Source organism: Dendrobates tinctorius, unplaced genomic scaffold (genome assembly GCF_039654945.1).
Source record: "Dendrobates tinctorius isolate UK_male_01 unplaced genomic scaffold, ASM3965494v1 ptg000133l, whole genome shotgun sequence".
In the NCBI taxonomy this organism is placed as follows: domain Eukaryota; kingdom Metazoa; phylum Chordata; class Amphibia; order Anura; family Dendrobatidae; genus Dendrobates; species Dendrobates tinctorius.
The window spans coordinates 18272379-18289397 of record NW_027361801.1 but is presented as its reverse complement, the minus strand read 5'-3'; the positions used below and the strand labels follow the sequence as shown (position 1 = coordinate 18289397).

At 50.1% G+C, this 17019-nt stretch overlaps 1 protein-coding gene across 2 annotated transcripts in view; it reads right to left on the bottom strand.

The window, feature by feature from the left end:
* Positions 1–14036, bottom strand: part of PHF6 (PHD finger protein 6) — a 49237-nt gene extending 35201 nt beyond the window's left edge. The window contains exons 1-5 of one of the 2 annotated variants that reach the window (XM_073543511.1): positions 13883–14036; positions 12419–12591; positions 11742–11843; positions 9804–9937; positions 3039–3082 (exon numbers count right to left, since the gene is read on the bottom strand). In XM_073543511.1, the coding sequence (XP_073399612.1) occupies positions 3039–3082; positions 9804–9937; positions 11742–11843; positions 12419–12556 (418 nt within the window). In that variant the 5' untranslated portion in view covers positions 12557–12591; positions 13883–14036. Of the gene's footprint in view, positions 1–3038; positions 3083–9803; positions 9938–11741; positions 11844–12418; positions 12593–13872 lie in introns of both variants that reach the window. The other variant, XM_073543512.1, reaches the window with a different exon arrangement.
* Positions 14037–17019: the final 2983 nt, after the last annotated feature.

Genomic DNA, 17019 nt, shown 5'->3' with positions numbered 1-17019 from the left:
CTCTGTGTCCCCCAATAAGGCGAACGAGAAAGTTCATTTTTTTCTCATTAATGTACACTCTGCACCCCATCTTCACTGAAAAAAATTAACAAATGTAGAAATTTTTGCAATTAAAAAAGAAAAACTGAAATATCACATGGTCATAAGTATTCAGACCCTTTGCTCAGACACTCATATTTAAGTCACATGCAGTCCATTTCCTTGTGATCCTCCTTGAGATGGTTCTACTCCTTCATTGGAGTCCAGCTGTGTTTAATTAAACTGATAGGAGTTGATTTGTAAAGGCACACACCTGTCTATTTAAGACCTCACAGCTCACATTGCATGTCAGACCAGATGAGAATAATAAGGTCAAAGGAACTGGCCAAGGAACTTCGAGACATAATTGTGGCAAGGCACAGATCTGGCCAAGGTTACAGAAGAATTTCTGCAGTACTCAAGGTTCCTAAGAGCACAGTGGCCTCCATAATACTTAAACGGAAGACATTTGGAACCACCAGAAGTCTTCCTAGACCTGGCCGTCCAGCCAAACTGAGTAATCATGGAAGAAGAGCCTTGGTGAGAGGTAAAGAACCCCAAGATCATTGTGGCTGAGCTCCACAGATGCAGTAGGGAGATGGGACAAAGTTCCACAAAGTCAACTATCACTGCAGCCCTCCACCAGTTGGGCCTTTATGGCACAATGGCCCGATGGAAGCCTCTCCTCAGTGCTAGACATACGAAAGCCCGCATAGAGTTTGCTAAACAAAACACATGAAGGAATCCCAGACTATGAGAAATAAGATTCTCTGGTCTGATGATAGAACTTTTTGGTGATAATTCTAAGCAGAATGTGTGGAGAAAACCAGGCACTGCTCATCACCTGCCCAATACAATCCCAACAGTGAAACATGGTGGTGGTGGTGGCAGCATCATGCTATGGGGGTGTTTTTCAGCTGCAGGGACAGGACGACTGGTTGCAATTGAAGGAAACATGAATACGGCCAAGTACAGAGATATCCTGGATGAAAACCTCTTCCAGAGTGCTCTGGACCTCAGACTTGGCTGAAGGTTCACCTTCCAACAAGACAATGACCCTAAGCACACAGCTAAAAAAACTCTGTGACCACTCTTGCCTGGCTCGGCCAGAGCCCTAAGCTATACCCAATTGAGCATCTCTGGAGAGACCTGAAAATGGCTGACCACCAAGGTTCACCATCCAACCTGACAAAACTGGAGAGGATCTGCAAGGAAGAATGGCAGAGAATCCCCAAATCCAGATGTGAAAAGCTTGTGGCATCATTCCCAAGAAGACTCATGGCTTTACTAGCTCAAAAGGGTGCTTCTACTCAATACTGAGCAAAGGGTCTGAATACTTATGACCATGTGATATTTCAGTTAGCTTTCTTTAATAAATTTGCAAAAAAGGGTCTACATTTCAGTTTTTTTCCAGTCAAGATGGGGTGCAGAGCGTATATTAATGAGGAAAAAAAAAAACAAACACTTTTTTGAATTTACCAAATGGCTGCAATGAAACAGAGTGAAATATTTAAAAGGATCTGAATACTTTCCGTACTCACTGTAGCTCTGGAACTCAACGGTTCCCAGTGATTCTGAGACTGTTTTTTTCGTGACATTGTACTTCATGTTAGTGGTAAACTTTCTTTGATATGACTTGCGTTTATGAAAAAAATGGCAATTTGGCAAAGATTTTGAAAGATTTGCAGTATTCAAACTTAATTTTTGTGCCCTTAAATCAGCGTGTCATATGGCACAAAATAGTTAAATAACTTCCCACATGTCCACTTTACATAAACACAATCTTAGAAACAATTTTTTTAGGACGTTATAGGGGTTAAAAGTTGACCAGCGATTTCTTATTTTTCCAACAAAATTTACAAAACTTTTTTTTTTTAATTTTAGGGACCACCTCACATTGAGTTGGGGGGAGCAATATAACAGAAAATACCGAAAAGTTACACCATTCTCATGACTGCACCCCTCAAGGTGCGCAAAACCACATTCAAGAAGTTTATTAACCCTTTAGGTGCTTCACAAGTACTAAAGCAATGTGGAAGGAAAAAAATAAACACTTTTTTCACAAAAAATTTACTTTGGAACCAAGTTATTTTTATTTTCACAAGGGTATCAGGAGAAAATGGACCACAAAATTTCTTGTGCAATCTCTCGAGTACGCCAATACCCAGTATGTGGGGGAAAGCCACTGTGTGGGTGCATGGCAGGGCTCAAAAGGGAGGGAGCACCATTTGACTTTTTGAACGCAAAACTGGCTGGAATCAATGGTGGCACCATGTCATACCTGGAGACCCCTGATGTACCTAAACAGTGGAAACACCTCAATTCTAACTCCAACCATAACACAGCCCTAATCCCAACCCTAAACCTAGCCCCAACCTTAACCCTAATGGAAAAATAGAAAAAAATAAAATTTTATTATATTATTTTTACCCAACTAAGGGAGAGATAAAAGGGGGGTTTGATTTAATATTTTTTTTTTTTTTGATCACTGTGATAGGGTCTATCACAGTGATCAAAATGAACAAATAGGAAAAATCTACTGTTGCCGGCCAGCAGATCTTCGCGGGTGCACTGCGCCTGTTAATTTCTTCCCGGGATAAGACGCCGAGGGCTGGGCGATCCCATTTCTCTCTCCTCTGATGTGCTAGCACATATCAGAGGAGAGAGAAATAAATAGGACTTTTTGTTTTTTTTTTGCGGACACTGTTATTTCATGAATAACAGCGATCACAACACTGGGGTCGGTAAAAACCTACCCGAATTATGCTCTCCATAGTCTCGGCTACCAGGGGTAGCTGAGACTCTGGAGATTTTCTGATGAAGGAGGGCGCTATAACCCTATTTCTCACTGCCGTTAAAAAGCGGTGCTGAGGGATAAGTAACCTTAACTGCTACCGTTAAAAGGCGTATTGGAGGTCATTAATGGGTTAAATTGTAATGCAACAATAGCAAAGAATGCGATCCTTAAATTCTCCCTTAGAATTCACGGCATGTGAAGATGCTTCCAGATTAATATTTACCTTCCGAGTTGTGCATTTGTTCTTTGTGTTTCCGACAATAAATCCTAAGTAACAAGAAGAAGAAAGGTATTTTTTGGGGTTATAAAGAAAAGAGCATACAATATGAGAATTGCCAAATGTGGAAATATTTGCTATCAGTACCTAGGATGGTGCATATGTCTACCTGAGATTTCATACCAGTACTTTATAGTTGTTAAAACTGGACATACAGATTATGGCAACATAAAATCAGGCAATAAAGGACTAAAATAGAACAAAAAATATAGTTGTGATTGACTTTTGTTACATTACATGCTTCAAAGGCTACATTCACATATTTGAAAAACACAGATCAGAGCACGAGAAATGAGAGACTTCAAGCAGGTCCTACTCTGATCCAGTCTCAGCCATTCGAGTCAATGAGGATTTGTGAAACACTGATGCAAAATTGGAAGGCTTTACGATCAAATCAGACAAATGCAACCGGGATGACTCCTGAGAAACAAAAACCGTTTCTTTGGGAGGACAACACTCATACAGATGGGTAAATACAGCCTAAATCACCATCTCACTGGTGGTCATGCGAGTTGATGTGTTGCTACACCACTTTCTTCGGCTAACTTTCTGCCCACTTTGCTCCTCCTTCCAGGCTCTGGATTCATGCGGATCATTACCATCCCTTTGCTCACCCTCCACTTGAGGGTGCATGGTGACAATCCATCCAAATCTAGAACCTGGAAAATGAGCAGCGTGGATGGAAAGACTATGGAAAAAAGCCATTTAGAGACACGTGGGATAAAGAGACTGGCAGTGATTCAGCTTGAAAGCATATATGCAATAAAGAACAACTATACAAATATTATTAAGCGATTATTAAAAAGGGGTGGTCAGGAGAAAACAGGATTTTTGGGTTGCTTACCGTAAAATCTGTTTCTCTGAGCCTTCATTGGGGGACACAGAGACCATGGGTGTATGCTGCTGCCACTAGGAGGCTGACACTATGCACAAAAAAAGGTTAGCTCCTCCTCCGCAGTGTACACCCCACCGACCGGCAGGGAATTCCTCAGCTAGTGAGAAAGCAGTAGGAGAAGTAACAGAATAGATTGAAAACAGAACAAACAACTCAACTGTAACCAAATCAACCAAAGTACGAACAGGAGTTGTAGAACTTGGGAGGGTGCTGTGTCCCACAATGAAAGCTCTGTGACGCACCACCCAGGAAGCACCCACTGCCCGGGTAGAGTGCGCTCTGATCCCCGGAGGGGCCACTCGATGCTTAACCCGGTAGGCCTCCAAAATTGCCGATCTGATCCAGCGAGCAATAGTAGCCTTGGAAGCCGGGTGACCTTTCCGCGCCCCATCTGGAATGACGAAAAGAGAGTGTCTTTCGCAAGGAAGACGTCCTAGACAGATAGATTCTCATCGACCTGACCAGATCCAGCTTGTTCAGGGACCGCTCCCGAGGATGAGTTGGACTCGGACAGAAGGACGGCAGAACAATATCCTCATTGAGGTGAAAGGAGGACCCCCACCTTCGGAAGAAAAGAGGGCGGAGGCCGCAGAACTACCTTGTCCTGGTGAAGTACCAGAAAAGGAGAGCGGCAAGAAAGAGCCGCCAATTCCGACACGCGCCGGATGAAGGTGATGGCCACCAGAAAGGCTACCTTCCAGGAGAGAAGGGAAAGGGAGACTTCTCTGAGCGGTTCAAAGGGAGAACCTTGCAGAACCTCAAGAACCAGATTAAGATCCCATGGATCCACGGGCGCTCGATACGGAGGAGCCGTGTGAGCCACGCCCTGAAGAAAGGTTTTGACCTGACGGCGGGAGGCTAAAGTCTTCTGAAATAAAATGGACAGCGCCGAAACTTGACCCTTCAAGGAACTGAGAGCAAGCCCCGCATCCAGCCCTGCCTGAAGAAACGCCAGAACGGAAGGGAGCGAAAAGCACATAGGCGCGATGTTATTGGCCTCACACCAAGTGAAATAGGCCTTCCAAGTACGGTAGTAAATTTTGGAAGATGATGTCTTCCTGGCTCGAATCATGGTATGAATTACACGACCGGAGAATCCTGCTCGTTTCAAAACCTCGGTCTCAACAGCCACGCCGTTAAATTGAGCGGTCGAGAATTGGGGTGGCAAATCGGACCTTGAAACAGCAGATCTGCCCTGTCTGGAAGCTTCCAGGGGGCGTGCGCGAGAAGGTTGACAATGTCCGCAAACCAAGACCTTCTGGGCCAATTCGGGGCGATGAGAATGACTGGAATTCCTTCTGCTGTGATCTTCTTCAACAGCTTGGGAAGAAGAGGCAGGGGAGGAAACAGGTAGGGGAGCTCGAACTGTGACCAAGGAATGGCCAGAGCGTCGGCGCCCACTGCGAGAGGATCTCGAGCTCTGGATACAAACTGTGGGACCTTCCTGTTGAGGCGAGAAGCTAGCAGATCTACGTCCGGGGTTCCCCAACGACTGCAGAGCTGAAGAAAGACCTCCGGATGTAGGGACCACTCTCCTGCCGCGAGACCCTCGCGGCTGAGAAAGTCGGCGGCCCAGTTGTCTACGCCGGGAATGTGTACCGCGGAGATTGTCGGTACCGAAATCTCTGCCCACTGAAGGATCTTGGACACTTCTGCCAGGGCTGAGACACTCCGTGTCCCTCCTTGGCGGTTGACATATGCCACCGCTGTGGCATTGTCTGTCTGAATCCGGACTGGCAGGCCCCTGAGGAGCCTCTCCCAGTGGACGAGAGCCAGATGGATCGCTCGTATCTCCAGGACGTTGATCGGCAGGGCTGATTCCTGAGTCGACCAACGACCCTGAACAGTGTGATGGCGGAACACTGCACCCCAGCCAAGGAGGCTGGCATCCGTTGTTACAATCTGCCAGTGAATGGGAAGAAAAGACCGACCCAAGTGGATAAGAGGTGACGTCAACCACCAGTTGAGTGACCGCTTGACCCGGCATGAAAGACGTACAGGGCGATCCAGAGACAGAGCCGACCTGTTCCACCTCGACAGAATGGCGTGCTGGAGAGGTCTGGCGTGAAATTGGGCAAAGGGAACTGCCTCTATCGCCGCCACCATCTTTCCCAGGACCCTCATAGCTGTTCGGAGGGACGGAAATCGTGTGGTCTGCAGCGATCGTACATCCTGCTGCAGGGAAAGAATCTTCTCTCGTGGAAGAAAAACCCTTGACCGACGCGTGTCGAACAGTAGGCCCAGAAACACAAGACGTTGAGAAGGAATCAGACAAGACTTTTTCCTGTTGACGATCCACCCGAAATTGGAAAGGGTGTCTAGGACGATCGTCAAACTTAGGCGAGCCTGTTGAAAAGAGGAAGCTTTGATCAGAATATCGTCGAGGTACGGAAAAAGAACGAGACCTCTGATCCTCAACAAGGCCATCAGCGCAGCCATGATCTTCGTGAAGACTCTGGGTGCGGTGGCGAGACCGAAGGGCAGCGCGACGAACTGGTAATGTTCCTGGCGAATCGCAAACCGCAGGAACTTCTGATGTCCGGAGAATATGGGAACATGTAGATAGGCATCTTGGATGTCTATTGAACACATGAATTCCTGCTCCTCCATGGAAGCGATTACCGAACGAACCGACTCCATCCGGAAGTGGCGAAGGCGTACTCTCTTGTTGAGAAGCTTGAGATCCAAGATGGGTCGGACCGCCCTGCCTTTTTTCGGCACCACAAAAAGGTTTGAATAAAATCCTGTGAACCGCTCTGAGACGGGAACGGGCACAATCACCCCGGAACTGAGGAGAGGTGATGGCCGTAAAGAACCCCGGAATCAAGGCTGGATCCTTTGGAGGACGGGATTCGAAGAAACGATTCGGAGGAAGAGAAACAAACTCTATCTTGTATCCTGACGATACAACCTCCCTGACCCAAGCGTCCTCTACTGAGGCCAGCCAAACGTCCCTGAAGAAGAGAAGTCGACCTCCCAATCGGAAGGGACCCTCGGGAGTCTGACGATAGTCATGCAGATGTAGACCGTCCAGACCTGGATCTGGATGGTCTGCCCTGGGAAGAGTGGGATCGCCAGGAAGGAGTGGGTCTGAAGGAAACTTTCTATCTTGGCGCGCCTGTGGTCTTTGTTGGTTGGATGGGTTCTCCGCCGTATTGAAACAGCGCCTTAGTGGAGGTCTGCGAGGCTTAGACTGAGGGAGAAGGGAACTCGTGCCTCCGGTGGCGTCCTTAATAATCTGGTCCAATTGGGATCCAAAGAGGCGTACTCCCTGAAAAGGCAGATTAGTAAGAGACTTCTTAGAAGACAAGTCCGCCTGCCAGGCCTTGAGCCAAATTGTACGTCGGATTGCCACAACGTTGCTTGCCGCCTGAACGGCGCAGGATGCGGCATCCAAAGAAGCAGAAAGCAGATAATCCCCCGCATGGGAAATCTGATTGGCGAGATCAGCCAATCGCTCTGGTTGTGCTTTATCTAGGATGCCCTGACGAAGATCCTCTGCCCAAGTCGCTATGGCTTTTGCTGCCCAAGACGAAGCAAAGCTTGCACATACTGCCGCTGACGCCGCTTCGAAGGCGGACTTAGCTAGGGATTCTATAATCCTATCATTATAATCCTTTAGAGCCGCCACACCTGAAAGCGGGAGAACCGTGTTATTAGAAAGTCTGGACACGGGTGGGTCCACCGAGGGAGAAGCAGCCCAGTTGTCCGTGAGCTCTTTAGCAAACGGGTACAGTATGCCGAGACGCTTTCCTCTTTGAAAGCGTCTGGTCGGATCTTGTCTTTCCCTGGTAAAAATCTTTCCAAACTCGTAATGGAAAGGAAATACCCTGGAGGGTGTTTCCGCCCGTCTGAACGAAACCTCCTGATCTGAGGATTTCGCAGGGTGGGGGGGTCAGCAATCTCGAAGGTCTGGTGAATCGCTGCAATGAGGTTCTGCACCGTAACCTTCATGTTCGCATCCTGGTCCGAATCCAGCTCTAAAATCCCCTCAGAAGACCTGTCCGAGAACGCTTCACCTGACTCGGGAGAGGAGGCCCGGGAAGGAGGCTGCTGAGACGGACTATGCGGTGAGATGGGACGAGGGGAGGATTCCGGCTGGAGATCCTGCCTGGGTCTTTTGCGACCAACGCTGGCTGACTCAGACGGAATCTCTTGAGACCTGCTGGACCCTGCAGAAGTGTCCAGGGGCAACTTATCCAGAGCGGCTACCAGGGACTGAGACACCCTGGTGAGGTCTGCCACTGATTGAGAAAGAGATGAAGCCCAGCCAGGAATGGAGGGGTTCACTCTCACATGGGGCCATAGATGGCTCCTGCGCGGCATCAGGCTGAATTGGATTGCTACAGTCCAGGCAGAGGGGAGTGGACTGACCTGAGGGAAGTTTGCGATTGCAAGAAGAGCACGCAAAGTACTTGACTAGAGTGCAGGGGGGAGCCATAGAGCGGGCACGATCAGATTTAGAGTTAGACATAGTGATAACTGAGGTAGTGCCGGAAGGTTGGGGGACAGAAGGCAGAGGAGGGTGTCAGTCTGCAGATGCAGCGCTACTCACAGTCCGGTGTCCCCAGAGACAATGCTATCCGGCTTGTCTGCAGGTCAGAGCGAAATCTGGCTGACGGGCCCAGAGAGCGATAGCCGGCTGACAGAACTGCGTCCGGCTGACAGGCTGGGAAGATGGCAACCGCCTGAGAGGAATGGGAGAACACGCGCTTCCAGGGGAAGAAGAAGGGCGGCGTTAACTGCCTGGCTGAAGGAGGCACCGCCCGCTGGCCAAGAATAGGCTGGGGTGCAAGGAGGCGGTGGGAGGGCCTGGGACGGGCGGGAGAGAAGCCCGCTTAGAAGAAAGGGGCGGGGGGCGTGGCCGCGACGCAGAAGAAGGCCCGAAATGAAGCCGGGGCCTAAATTAATAGCGGCGGCCGCCTGTCAGTGCGGGGCAGCGCGGAGGTCCCGCAGCGCTGCCGCGGCAACCGCTCTGCAGAGCGCCGTTGCCATCTGCTGGGCCCAGGACTGAAGGCGGGGGGGGGGGAGGGGGGGGGGAAATGCCGGGAAAGGCCCCTTCTGACGCCAGGGCCAGGAGTAATTGCGGCAGCCGCAGTGGCCACTTTGAATAAGATTGGAGCCGCCGAGATGCCCATCTAGGGATGAGGAGGACGTGATTCGGCCCCCATACTTACCTCCGTCTGGCAATCAATAAAGGTACCTCAATATCCCACGCTGTCTGTCTTCTGTAGTGTCCGCGTCTCATCCAGACCGACAGGCACTGGTGGGCGAGTGGGTGGGAGACGGGAAGAGAGGACCATCTGGATCGCTGGCACGCATCCGTGCTGAGCTCTTGGTCCTGCCGTAGAGACCTATGAGGATACGGGGTGGCAGTACACGCCGTACTCATAGTCTCTTTGTGGGAGTACAGCTGTGACTCTTCACACTGTATCCCTCCGGAACCCGAAAAGGAACGACGCACATCGAGGTAGATATGGGTCTAATGAAAGACCCGTGTCCACCTCCTACTGACACTAAGCTAAACTGAGGAATTCCCTGCCGGTCGGTGTACACTGCGGAGGAGGAGCTAACCTTTTTTTGTGCATAGTGTCAGCCTCCTAGTGGCAGCAGCATACACCCATGGTCTCTGTGTCCCCCAATAAGGCGAACGAGAAAACAAATTATCACCTATCCGCAGGATACGGGACCCAGGGGTCAGACCCCCACCAATAAAAAAAGTTAACAAAAACCATTTCGTTAGGTGATAAAGGGGTTGTCCAGTGGAAAAAAAAGGTTATCTTTTGGAAGATTGGGGAAGAAATCTTTGTTCTTACAGATATACTCCTTGTGATGGGTTTTCCTGTATCTGGGCTTTATCGTGCAGAGCGCAGTGGTAATGATAGGTCTTGTGACACGTCTTCACCTCACAGCCAATTGTCGCACCAGGACAGTGACACAAAGTGCACATCTAGGAAAAGAACCAGAAAGACAGAGACATTAGAGAAACACAAGGGAAAGCACATTGGACTCCACTCAACGCTGGAACCTGTGCAGCAATACTGCAATAATGGAAGGAATTAACTCCTGTGCTATAATCTTATATCTTGGGGAACTGGATTTACAGTTTACCTTTTTGTTATTTTAAATTAGTAACAGTATGCGTCTGCATAAAACATGCAATGGATGTCTCGTATATTTGGAAGAGCTGTGTGCAGAGATTGTACGGAGCTGTTGGAAATGTCTGCGCCACCACAGGGTGATCTGCATGGGGTTATGTAGATAACCTAATAAGAGCAATGCTCTACAGCAGTGGTTCCCAAACTCCAGTCCTCGTGAACCCCAACATGTCACGTTTTTAGGATTTCCTTAGTATTTCACAGGTGATAGAAGTATCATCAAGGCATCAAGAATTCTCTCACATGTGTAACACTATGGAAATCCTGAAAACATGACCTGTTGGGGTCCACAAGGACTGGAGTTTGGGAAACACTGCTCTAGAGGATAGTGTCTCCATAATACCGAGACCAGAGAAACATTTTATACAATTTATATGGAATTTGACAGAAGATAAAAACAACCAAACTGTATGGGAACAGAGGTATAGTAGGGCCCCACACAAATCCATGTGGGGAGTTATCCAATGCTTGCTCTGCATAGCAATATAACTACTTATTCTCTATCTTCACAACATTCAGTACGGCCATATGCACAAGCATTGTATGATCAATGCCTGAAATTCAGATCCAAACCCACATTTCTCAATGGCTGATAAACAGGAACGAGCGAAAAATGATTATCCCTGATCAGATTTTTTACTAAACAGGCTGACGATCACTCGACGAATGAGCAAAATGAAGAATTCACAAGGACGATCTGCTAAAGATTAGGTCCAAGAATATCTATTGTCATGCAATGCAACACTAAATATACACAGTCATCTCAACAACTGCACACAGGCAGCTGCGCTCATGGACAACGAGGAGGCTGTGCCAGTCGGGCACCAATGAAGAGATTCTCTCATCAAAAAGGTTTTGCCATCTTATGAAACAACATCATATCACTAGCATATGGCAACAGTTTATGATCCGTAGGTGGATTAAATCTGACGGGAGTTTTAGATCAATCACTTTACAACAAACTTCACAGCGCCCCCTGTTGGGCAGGGAACAGCAGAACGAACCCCTGCACAAAAGTAAAAACTTAGAGGATGCAGAGCTGCGGCCCCTTCATTTTCAGAACTGGGAACGTCTGCTAATAAAAGGATGGCGTGTATAGGCGATAGGAGACACCACATTACACGATGGGAATAACGTTATAAAAAGAAGCTGACCCATAAAGACCGGCTCTCCATATTTCCTATTAGGGCACTCAGTACCTCCCCAATATCAGCCAGCTGCACGCACTGCACATAATGCCTAACCCGCTACAATTTTCAGCAACAAAATCCACTTTCAGCAGGGTGGGGAATATGATGGGAACCCTGGCAATCATCTACCATTGAGGGGACCTCTTTAACAAAAGACTGAGCCCACTCTAGTGTTATTAATACCTATACTCAGCTCACTTTCGCTGACAGGATACAACCCCTCTAACCCATGCTGGGGTCCGTAAAGTTTTTGTGAAGATGTCCGTTATTATACCAAGAGAAAAAGCAATAGTTGTACGTCATGTGAACAGGGACTAGACCCCGGATGTGAGCCGGGTCCAAGACTGAAACCCATTCAGAATCTAATAGTACAGGACATGAGCGCCTCTGACACTTCGGGACATACCAGCTTCTTGCCCCTTCTCAGTTCTTTCTGTATGTCTTCTACAGAGAACCCTCCAAGGTTTTCGCTGTGAGATTGTGAAGACACAAGCGCGGAAGAAAACAGCTATAGGGTGGAAAAGAAAAAAAAAAAAAAAAAAAAAAAAGCAGAAGAGAATTTATTACACTTCAAACACACCAAGCCCAGCAAGAAATCCTGCACAATGACAAGACGAGCTTTATGCCTCAGGGCAAACTCAGATTCTAACTAAGGCTACTTTCACATTTCCGGATTTTAAATCCGGCGGGCTGCGGCGAAAAGTTGTCAAACCTGATCCGGTAGAAGCCGCAGCCCGCCGGATCATCTGTTTTTGCCGGATATGGTGCAGGAGAGGGAAAGAGAGTCTTCGCGCATGCGCTCTGCAAAAAAGCAGTCCGGCGCTGTCAAAAAACGTTGCATGGAACTTTTTTTTGCAGACGCCTGACAGGCATTTTTTTGCCGTTTCCGGCTAAAGCCGGACGCGCCGCATGGCCATCATGCGCAATGCGGCGATAATGTAAGTCTATGGGAAAAAAGCCGGATCCGGTGGCAGCAGGCGCCGGATCCGGTTTTTCCATTTTTCGCCGCATCGCGCCTGATGCTTCAAAACGGAAATGTGAAAGTAGCCTAACACATACCCTGTATCCGGAGCCGATACCCACCAGACATTTGGGGTGTGCTGCCACCTTCTGGTTACTGGACATCAGGAGCTGCCCACATTCTTTTTCTCGGTTTGACCTGCAGAATCCACATTTCCGTTGTCGTAATGATCCTTTTTTCTGTCCTGAAGCGCCCGACATGTTCTGCAGCTCGTTCTACGCAAGTTCACAAAACACTAGAGATAAGACACAAGTGTGAAAAACACAATGCTGATCAAGAATTACATTTTCTTTCATTAGGGCTGTTTTCACGTCCAACATAAATAATCTGACTACGTACTGGCCACGGGTCTCCGGAGCTGAACTCAAAAGCCTCATATGCCAGGGAGTCCGGAGACCTGTGGCCAATCCAGAAGTCGCAGTTCACACTCGAACCGTGAATGATGGACGTGAGAAACCAGCCTGCGATGCAGCCACTAACACCTGCATGTTTCCTTCTCCAACCTGTGCACAGACCCCAGCGCTGCAGCATAATCCGAGCACGCTGCCCATGTCACTGCACCCCGAGTGTACCCTCAGCCTTCCTAGGAGTAGGGCACGTTTGTGATGGTGGATGTCCACAATGCACAAGATCTGCAGGGGACTACAGATTCCCCAGATTTGCTGAAACTTATACTGCAGGCTCCCCACGTCAAATTCCCGTAATCAGAAATTCACCAAGCAACATGAGCACTACTAGATTCCTCGGCATAGGAAAGCGGACAACATTATCCTGGGCACATATACACCAAGTATGGCACGACTGTCAGGACCCCTGTGCAATGTCAGGTCAAGATTCTGTAGCCCCGCAGACCCCTCCTGACTCTTCTGATTGGATGTCAGTGCTGAGACGCAGTCACAACCCTGCACCAGGCTGGCCAATCAGAAGAGTCAGGGATTGCCAGCGACATTGGTGGATTACTTCAACCACATACCGCTGATCCCACGGATTCCAGGGTGGGCGATAAGGTCACCTGTCAGCCAGTATGACCAGACGCTCATCTCAGGGGGTCTTTGAGGTCAGACCGTAGCTGGAGAGCAGCAGTAACTGTACCAGCTGACACAATGAATGGAGGGGCACTTCCCAGCCCTGTCCTCAGGATGGGGAGGTCCCAGTATCCGAGCCCCCCCAGAGGTCAGTCCAGTGTGACCCCTCCATCTCTGTAGCATCTGTTACCTAGCAACAAGCAGAGCCGGCAGTGGGTGACTACTGGGAGCAGCAGCTGTCGGGGGAGTGACCCCGCCATGTTCCTGCCCCTCAGTAGAGCCCGTACACATGACGCGTCTTCCAGGAACAGCAGTGTGACCTCTCCGTGCCGCGGCATCCTCGCCCCCCACACTGGGCTCCGGCGGGAGTGTGTGCCAGGCTGGCCGGCCTCCTGCGGCTCTCCAGGAGGCGGGCACTGCCGCCCTCACAGCGCGGCTGCCGGTGCCCGTGCCCCTGGCCGCACTCGCCCTCCGCCCCCGGCTCCGCTCCCGCCAGCTCACCGCCACTCTGATTCCAGGAACAGCTCCGTAATCTCAACTGTTTGTTTCCTTTCATTCGCAGACGCACGACGAACTGACGTCACGCCAACGGCGGGAAGAGCCGTCACACGCCCCCTGTACGCACGGCGCGCATTAACCCCATCAGTGCCCTGCTGCAGCGCCACGGGGCAATAAAGGAGACGGCTTATCCGGCCAGGCGGCCACTGAGTCATCATTGCCGAATCACTGGAAGGAGCTGACTCCAGTCCGTGTCTCATGCGGCTTCTGCTGTGCCGAACCTCTGTCACTCCTCCTGGAAATGGATCTCTATGGAGTCTCCCAGCGCAGATCGGCCGGCATAGGAGGCCTGTTTGCAATCCCCGGAGATCCAAACCACGTTTCCAGGAGGAAGAACAGAGGCTGAACCCCAACAAGCTGCACCACTGTTGTATCCTGGACATGTGAGGACAGCGTCGCCCACTGGCCACTACATGACCACTGCAGGCCGTGACCTGGGCTAAGAACATGCCAGAGCCCAGCATTCCCCGGGCATAGTAACTAACTGTTGTTAGTTCTAACAAATTATAATGAATATATATATATATATATAGCTGAGTATACAGCCCCGCCCACTCCGCATAGCCACATTCACTATAATATCCCACATCATCCCGTCAGCCAGAGCTACCGGACTACTACCCCTAATATCCCACATCATCCCGTCAGCCAGAGCCACCGGACTACTCCCCTGTTATGATGAGTCACCGAAGGAGGAAAAAACAAAATACCAGCTAAGTCCAGAAAAACCAGAGAGGTTGGCAGCTATCGGATTGCAGACCCCTGAACCTATCCACAACAACTAGCAGTAGCCGTGGGGGGTTCCTACGGTGCCCTAGACCACTCGATCACAGCCGGAGAACTAGATAGCCTAAAGACAGAAAGGAAAAACTAAACTGCCCCAGAGCAGACCCCAAAGCAATAGGCAGCCCCCAACATATAATGACGGTGAAGCAAGATGAAAACACTAAGGCCGGTTTCACATTAGCGCTTTTTAAGCGCACGCACGGCCGGGGGTAGCTCCGCCCCCGAGCCGGCTCTCTGCCCGGCGTGCCCGCCCCTTGCTTATAGCGCCGCCTCCTAGCGGACAGCGGCGCCTGCGATCGGCGCACCCTATCTTTAGCATAGGGTGCGCAGATCGTGCGCAGGCCGTGCGCTAGTTGCGCTTTGACCTGCGCTGCGCACTTCTGACGGTGCGCCGTGCGCGCCAAAATCCGAAAAGTTCGATTTTGGCGCGCACGGCGCACCGTCAAAAGTGCGCAGCGCAGGTCAAAGCGCAACTAGCGCACGGCCTGCGCACCCTATGCTAAAGATAGGGTGCGCCGATCGCAGGCGCCGCTGTCTGTTAGGAGGCGGCGCTATAAGCAAGGGGCGGGCACGCCGGGCAGAGAGCCGGCTCGGGGGCGGAGCTACCCCCAGCCGTGCGTGCGCTTAAAAAGCGCTAATGTGAAACCGGCCTAACACAGACAGAAAGATAGGTTTAGCAAATGATGGGGCCCAAGCTAACTACATAGGACAGGATAGGAAAGCTGCTATCTGCCATCCACAAAAACCCTATCAAAATGAGCCAACCGACTGATAGGAAAAACAGGCCCTGAAGTCGCTAGGCTTCTAAAGACTATATCAGCACTCAGGTATATTCTTAAGACAGAGCAAAAGATCAACAGATCAGAGACAAAAATGGAATTCAGCTCACCCCCGGCTGGGGATGGCAGAACTCCCAAAAAACAAGGCAAAACAAAAACAAAACTGAAGAGTACAAAGCAGAGCAGAAAAACTTAGCTTTGAGACGCAGGAATCAGACTGGTCTCCAAGAATCCAGCAGGAAAATCACCAGCCAGGAAGAAGGGCGTCGGCAGCCTTATATCCAGTCCTCAATTCCAGCCACCCAGTTATCATCTAGCTGCACAGGTGTTTGGTAATCAGTCTCACTACCTTCCTTCACCAGAGGAGGGAGTTCATCAGACCTCAATGGTGAAGGGAAAAATGAACTCACAACACTCCCCCTAATATCCCACATCGTCCCGTCAGCCAGAGCCACCGGACTACTACCCCTAATATCGCACATCATCCCGTCAGCCAGAGCCGCCGGACTACTACCCCTAATATCCCACATCATCCCGTCAGCCAGAGCCACCGGACTACTACAACTAATATCCCACATCGTCCCGTCAGTCAGAGCCACCGGACTACTCCCCCTAATATCCCACAACGTCCCGTCAGTCAGAGCCACCGGACTACTCCCCCTAATATCCCACATCATCCCATCAGCCAGAGCCACCGGACTACTCCCCCTAATATCCCACATCGTCCCGTCAGTCAGAGCCACCGGACTACTACCCCTAATATCCCACATCATCCCGTCAGCCAGAGCCACTGGACTACTACCACTAATATCCCACATCATCCCGTCAGAGCCACCGGACTACTCCCCCTAATATCCCACATCGTCCCGTCAGCCAGAGCCACCGGACTACTACCACTAATATCCCACATCATCCCGTCAGAGCCACCGGACTACTCCCCCTAATATCCCACATCATCCCATCAGCCAGAGCCACCGGACTACTCCCCCTAATATCCCACATCGTCCCGTCAGTCAGAGCCACCGGACTACTACCCCTAATATCCCACATCATCCCGTCAGCCAGAGTCACCGGACTACTACCACTAATATCCCACATCATCCCGTCAGAGCCGCCGGACTACTACCCCTAATATCGCACATCATCCCGTCAGCCAGAGCCACCGGACTACTACAACTAATATCCCACATCGTCCTGTCAGTCAGAGCCATCGGACTACTCCCCCTAATATCCCACATCGTCCCGTCAGCCAGAGCCACCGCACTACTCCCCCTAATATCCCACATCGTCCCGTCAGCCAGAGCCACCGGACTACTCCCCCTAATGTCCCACATCATCCCATCAGCCAGAGCCACTGGACTACTAACCCTAATATCCCACATCATCCCATCAGCCAGAGCCACCGGACTACTACCCCTAATATCCCACATCATCCGGTCAGCCAGAGCCACTGGACTACTACCCCTAATATCCCACATCGTCCCGTCAGCCAGAGCCACCGGACTACTACCCCTA